Source organism: Sinocyclocheilus anshuiensis, unplaced genomic scaffold (genome assembly GCF_001515605.1).
Source record: "Sinocyclocheilus anshuiensis isolate Anshui unplaced genomic scaffold, SAMN03320099.WGS_v1.1 scaffold188, whole genome shotgun sequence".
Classification (NCBI taxonomy): Eukaryota; Metazoa; Chordata; class Actinopteri; order Cypriniformes; family Cyprinidae; genus Sinocyclocheilus; species Sinocyclocheilus anshuiensis.
The window spans coordinates 1,538,186-1,545,645 of NW_015555768.1; the positions used below are offsets into that span (position 1 = coordinate 1,538,186).

At 34.1% G+C, this 7,460-nt stretch overlaps 1 protein-coding gene across 1 annotated transcript in view; it reads right to left on the reverse strand.

Moving 5' to 3' along the window:
• The window catches only part of LOC107674285 (plexin A3-like), a 191,374-nt gene that overhangs the window by 106,207 nt on the left and 77,707 nt on the right, over window positions 1–7,460 (reverse strand). Inside the window, exon 4 of the mRNA XM_016468228.1 lies at window positions 4,406–4,546. Within this exon, the coding sequence (XP_016323714.1) occupies window positions 4,406–4,546 (141 nt within the window). The remainder of the gene's footprint in view (window positions 1–4,405; window positions 4,547–7,460) is intronic.

A 7,460-nucleotide genomic window follows, 5' to 3' on the forward strand; every position in this document is an offset into this window, starting at 1 on the left:
GCGGTTTGTGGATCAAAGTTGGTGTGGGCTGTTGCAGTCCCAACGATTGGCTTCCTTAAGACAGAAAAGAAAAAGCCTAAACCCAAAAGCAGTTGTTTTTGAAAACCGCCTTTAGAAGCTCTACAAATGCTCATTCCATGGAGTTGTAATCGCCTTTGATCACTGGCAAGATTAGAGTTTAGAGTGAGAAAAACCAGAGCCGCGGAAAAAAAAAACACACCCACCCAAAAGGGACACGGCTCGGCTTTCAAAATTTTTTCTTTTATGCCAAAAATCATTAGGATATTAAGTAATGATCATGTTCCATGAAGATATTTTGTAAATTTCCTACCATAAATATATCAAACCTTAATTTTTGATTAGTAATATGCATTGCTAAGAACTTCATATGGACAACTTTAAAGGCAAGTTTCTCAGTATTTTGATTTTTTTGCACCCTCAGATTCCAGATATTCAAATAGTTGTATCTCGACGAAATATTGTCCTATCCTAACAAACCTTTACATTAATGGAAAGCTTATTTAATCAGCTTTCAGATGATGTATACATCTCAATTTAAAAAAATTGACCCTTATGACTGGGTTTGTGGTCCAGGGTCACATATTAGGAAATTTTATTACCATCTAAAATAACTTTTCTATTTGAAAACATTAAAAAAAAATTTCAGCATCATTACTCCAGTCTTCGGTGTCACATGACCCTTCAGAAATCATTGTAATATGCTGATTTGCTCCTCAAGAGACATTTCTTCTTATTATTAGAGTTGAAAAAAGTTGCTGCCTAATATTTCATGACACATTTTTCCAGGATTCTTTGATGAATAGAAAGTTCAAAAGCATATAGGAACACAAGAGAGTGATTTTTGTGCATGCTCAGTATATTCTGTCAGGAACGCTGTGTTTTGGACTGTCAGTGTTTGATGGATGAGTACAATGTTAGATAAATGAAAGGCTTCATATCTTTCTCTCTCTCTTCCTCTCCAATGAAATGGCTGCATTACTGGTCCAATTCAAAGAGCAGGATGGTAAATAAAGACACCGCTCTGAAAACTTGGCATTCGCAGACCTTTTTACAGACACACATCGGAGGGCTCCGAGTGGCAGCAGGCCATTTTGCGAGCAAATACATTCTCTCGCCTATCTGTGCACCTGCCGCAAATGAAATATTCAAATCCACAGACTCCAGCGGTCAGTGTAGGTTATGAATTATTGACTCTCGGTGATTCATTCACGTTTCTTATTTCATGAAAGGTGCAGAGGGCATTGTGCATCTACACACAGATTCTGATTGGTGGAGAAATGGTGAGTTAATCAGTGACGACCCCTCAGTAAACAGTACACTGGTATAAACTAGGACCAAACTAACACTGAAATCTGAATAAGTAGGTAGTCTTTATAAATAAATACACAAACAAACAAACACATAAATGAATATATATATAAAAAATAAAAAAATAAAAAAATAAAATAAAGCATAATTGCTCAATGAAAAAACATTAAACACATAAATGAATATATATATAAAAAATAAAAAAATAAAATAAAGCATAATTGCTCAATGAAAAAACATTAATACCAGATGTAAATACATTAATACCAGGCCTCTGCATGAGAAAAACGTTGAACTGGACACTTATCCATAGGGATTTGAGCCAGGTTCTTAGAGGAGTTCATAGTAAGAGGCATTTGTGACATCAGAAAGCCTTTTCAGAGACGGAGCAAATTACAACATCTTTATGAAAGGTTTCAGAGACAAAAAATTTGAAATGCTAATAAATCCTATACAATAATTCTGATGACCAAAGTACAGCTTGACTGGAAATGGGGCAAAAGGAAATAGTTTGTTTGAAATAATTGTAATATAATTTTAGTATTTTTAGTAAAAAATTTCTTTGTCTTATTTAATAAAAAAATAACAGATGACAAAATATATAAATAATTTCAAATAAAATCAAACAATAAATATTGAAATGGCTTGTTATTTCACTCTGTTTAGATCATGATAGCTTTAAAAAAAAATCATATGAATAATTAAGATAGCTTAAGATTGAAAGTTTGTGTTTGGAACAATCATAAACAATAAAAATCCATATACATAAAAAGCAAACCAAAAACCAAAATAAATTGCACTATGACCTCTGATGTGATCTTCAAATGACAAATTAATAAATGAGTAATAAAAAGTAAAAAAAAATAAAATAAAAACATCTGCAAATTGCTGCAGTGAGGTACTTAAGTTGTTATGTGTGAATTAAAAAAATAATTCCGTTTTCAGCTGATATCTGCTTTTCTGTCTCATAAATAGTGACATTTGACACCTCATGATGAGAAGCAATCATCTGGAGTAGGTCTGGAGTCATGAATGCTCAATCTCTTCAAGTAAAGCCCAGTTTAACCCCTTGGCTGGTGTTTTCTGATTGATACGCCCAGTCTAGCAGTTTATGACCTCAGCAGAAAGAAAAGCTTTTAATCAGCACAAGGCCTGATCACTCAGTTGAGGGCCATCTGAAGCTTTACCATGAAGAACATCCCTTCAGTTCTTAACACGAATATCGATGTCTGGAGTTCAGCGGCGGAGCTTTAACACATGAGTGAGTCTTTTGTGGGAGTGTGACGGTGAAAGAGGGAGACGCTATTAATCTAGTTCCACACTCGTGTTTACAGTGCCTCCCTGAAACTCTGGGAACCGTCCAGAACCGAGCTGAACGGAGCGACGACGCTCCAGATGATGCCTTGTGCTAATGCGTATGGGTGTTTCTTCAAATTATGGGACTTACAAAGAAAATAAAACACCTTATTCACACTAGTTCTTTAGTAACAGCATCTAGTAGTAAAGGATGAAATCTGCCATTTTTCTGACCAAAACAAGCCATTTATAAACATCTGAAATTATCTATTTTGTTTGAGGTGGAAATGATGTTTTAAACATTTAGTTAAAAGGGTCATATAATGCAAGTTATATGTTTGCAAGTTAAACTTCAAGTTTTCCTTTCTCTTTGGAGTGTTACAAGCTGTTCGTGAATAGATAAGATCCCTAAAGTTGCAAAGACAGACTGTAAGTACGTTTTTTATATATAAAGAATTTGCCACTGATGATTCAAACACGAGTTTTGAGCAGTGTAAAATAGCACTTGTTATTCGTCATTTCTCCGATCACAAATGCAGACATGGTTTTATGTTTACGCCGCGCGATGCAACGCAGTGCAACGTAATGCATAAAAAGACAGTATAAGTCATTATAATCAGTAATTATGTCATACAGTAATACTTTTCCACAAATACTGAAATGGTTTATTTTACTTTTTGTCTAGATCATGATAGCTTTAAATAATAATAATACCAGTAATAATAAAAATATTTAAATTAATAATCAATAGATTGTCACAGTTTAAGGTTGAAATCTGTGTCTGGGACAATCATAACACAATAAAACCTATACATAAAAAACACTTCAAAAAATTATAAATTTTTATTATTAATAATTAATACCTTAAATGTGGCATTTAAATAAAGTAATAAAAAATAAAAAGTAATAAAAATAAACAGTTAAAATCTGTAAAGTTATTAAAAAAAAAAAAAAGGAGTAGTTGAAGAAACATCCATACACATATACATATACATACACATACATATATATATATATATATACACACACATTTTTTTACATGTAATGATGCATCATATATTCCATATATTCCATCATATAAAAGTTTGGGATCTGTAAGATATTATTAATTTTTATTAATGTTTTTAAAGATATTATTAAGTAGTCTCTTATGCTCACCAAAGCTGTATTTATTACAAATTGAGTAAAAACGGTAATATTGTGGAATTACAATATTTTTCTATTTGAAGAAATTTTGAATTGTATAAATTATTTACATAAACAGTTACACTGCTTAATATTTTTGTGGAACAATTGTGGGATTTGTTTCAGGATTTTTTGATGAATAGAAAGTTCAAAAGAACAGCATTTATTTGATCTTTTGTAATCTTATGTATATTTTGTAACATTATAAAAAAAATCTTTACTGTCACTTTGGATCCATTTAATGCATCTTTGCCGAGCAACAGTATTAATTTCTTACTTAACAAAACTTTTGAACGGTACTGTATATATATTTTTTAAATAAGCTGTAAAAAAGTAGATTTGTTCCTTATTTTTTCTCAAAATAAATAAAAAAAATTCTCTACTGTATATTGCTAAGAATCATTATAGCCCAAATAAGATAAACACTGGCTATCAGTATCAGCCAAACTTCCTATTTAGATTCATCCCTGATAAACGAAAACAAAGAAACAGCTGTCTTAAAGACAAAAAGGCTGTCCAGTAGACATGCGTATATTTTTCCTGCTATTAGTCGCCTCATCTCATCAGAATTGTTGACATTCGGAATCATTCTCACCTGTCTGTCGCTCAGCAGATAGATGTACTGATAGTCTGGACTGAACACCATATCACGGAGAATCGGGCTTCCCTCCATCACCGTGACAGTCTCGTACAGCAGAGCGTTCTCAGAAGGCGGCGGAATACCATCCACACGAATCTGAAAAGAAAAAAAAAGTTTGAGTGAAATATAATTTTTCAAAGTTGTAAATAAAACCACAATGGAGTATGTTTGAAAATAAAATACATTGTTTTTTTACTTCAAAATTTCAATGTTTAATTCAGTATAAATTTTGTTTCTTTGTAATTATTAGTGAAATTTACTAGCAATTTGAGTGAAAACCGTTTCACCACCTTTTTTTTTTTCAGTGAGACTCTCCCGTCCAGTCACCTGACTGTATTATCTTATGTCCCCGCCCACTTTTCAATCTAAACAAATAAAATCAAGTCCTACTTTACATTATTTCCTCGCTGAACATAGATCACAAAAAACGGCAGAAACAATCTCAAACTGCATTTTCAAAGCATTTGATTTTAAATTCCAGGTTTTTTACTGTGATTTTACCACTCACTGCGTTTCTGGTTGGTGGCATATCATCACTTACACATCCGATTATTACGGACACACGCAGTATTATCATTTTCCTTATGAATGCAGAATTATTCGGCTGACCTAGAAAACGAAGGCAGAACTTTGAGCGAACGCAGGCTGGCAGCGGAGAGAGATTACAGCATTTGATCAGATGTGTGATAAAAATCAATTATATTTTAACAACACACACACACACACACACACACACACACACACACACACTCTCTCGATCGAACCCCCGCTGAATCATCATTAGCGACTCCTCTGTTTCCTCACACTGATAATTAGTGTAGTTGAGCTTGCTGGGTAAAAAGCAAGCTCTAAATATGTCAAATTCAAAATATCTTTTAAGTGACGACTGAGAGGAAAAAAACACGAGAGCGACTGACAACCGCATTTAAAGTCACAGAGCTCACCTATTTCCCTACCCGCGAAACATCAGCGCGCGCCTCGGTCCTAATCAATTCTGACGGCAATGTGATAGATTGAAATGAGGCTATAAAGTAAACTAAATTCCCACAGAAAAGGTACGAAATGCCATTTGGGAAACGACAGAGAGATCAAAATGACAAGAAGAAGCGAAAGAAGGTGCGAGGCAGAAAAGACACCTGAAACAGATGCACTGGCAGCAGACTTGGGCCGTCTCCTAAATATCTGGGTCAGTCTGAAGTGACAAACATCGTTAGTCTGTTAATTAGCTGCCTCCTCATTGCAGCAGTTGCAGTAATTAGGGTTGACAAGGTGGCATCAATTAGTCGAAGCCTGCCATATTGGGTGTCACATATCGCCGGCCAAGTCAGAGCCCACGTCTCCCCGGGCAGCAGGACAGAAGGCCTAGAAACACGACGGACTCTGTCTGCGATTCGTCAATTCATGCGCCACCAGCTGTAGTGTCGCTTTTCGCAGTCTTCGGCTACAGAGTTCCCGCATTTAAAAGGATCGGTTTAACACCAGCCGCCGGGTTTTGCGATACCCTCGTGGAATCAGATCAATTCGCGAAGTAGATTCCAGAGCGTTCCGCCGGAAAAAGAGAGACGGCGTGTATCGTTCACAATTTTAATACACTTAAAGGGACAGTTCACTCAAAATAAAAAAGTTCTGACATCGTTAACTAACCCTCGTGTCAACCTGTAAGACTTTCTTCTGTGAAACACAAGAGAAGATATTATGAAAGTTAGTGGGGCCCAAGCATCACTGAACCCCATTAAAGGACACTTTCCCAAAACGTTCAAGAAAGTCATACAGATTCAGATTTATGGAATAGGACACCACAAAGTGAACCAAATTCAGGACTAGTTTAAACAACGGAGGCTGCTCAGTGTCTGATATGAGCTGAGATAACAGTCACAGTTGAGCTTCGTTTATGAAACATCTACGCTGGTCAAACTCTAAGGAAACCATGTGTGGTATACTTCATGTGAATCTCTCAAACAAATCCAGATGCTGGGAAAATATTCTAGCATCTAATGGCGAAATAATGTAATGTATTGTATTGTAATGTAATGTACTACTACTATTTATATAAAATATTAGTTACTGAATATTAATATTTAACGAACAACAACATCAGCCATCATAAAAGTTGCTAGGCAATTCAGTCAAAAATACAAAGGACGATATAAAATAAAACGTTATGAGACTTTGCACTCAGCCGAATATATTTGCTCTGGAACAAGGAATAGATTAATGAGACCAAAGACTTCATGTTAGATTTACCCAGAACAAATTATAACTCATGTTTAACCACTATAGAGACAACAAATTCCAGATCTGGCCGAGATGAGGCTGCTCTCAGCGGTTTCATGAGCTCTGAACGGCCGCTGATGCCCTGGAGCTCACATCTCCGAAAACGTCGAAGTAAATTTTCAAATAGACATTATCTTTATTAACAAACAGCATATTTGAAGTCTTAACTACATACCTAAAAAACTCTTAAAACTACATTCTGTGACACAAAAACAGTATTATTTATGAAATTATAGTGGATTTGGACATCCGCCATGACACTCGCAGACAGAAATAATATTATATAAATATTATACAAGATTCACAAAAAATTATTTTGTCCTATTTATCTTATTTAATATAATGAGCAATAATATTATAGAAATATATATTATAGAATTTCAGTTATACAATTTATATATACATAGATATACACACACAATTTAAAAATATGTACATTATTAGATTTTATTTTACACACACACACACACACACACACACGTTTGTGTGTATATGTTTGTGTGTGTGTCTACATTCTGTGACACAAAAACAGTATTATTTATGAAATTATAGTGGATTTGGACATCCGCCATGACACTCGCAGACAGAAATAATATTATATAAATATTATATATTGTTAATTAATATTCTTAATTAAAAAAATTTATTATCATATATACACACACGTATACACATTTAAAGATTGAAAAACATTTACATTAAGATGCAATTTTATATAGTGAAAGTAATATAATGT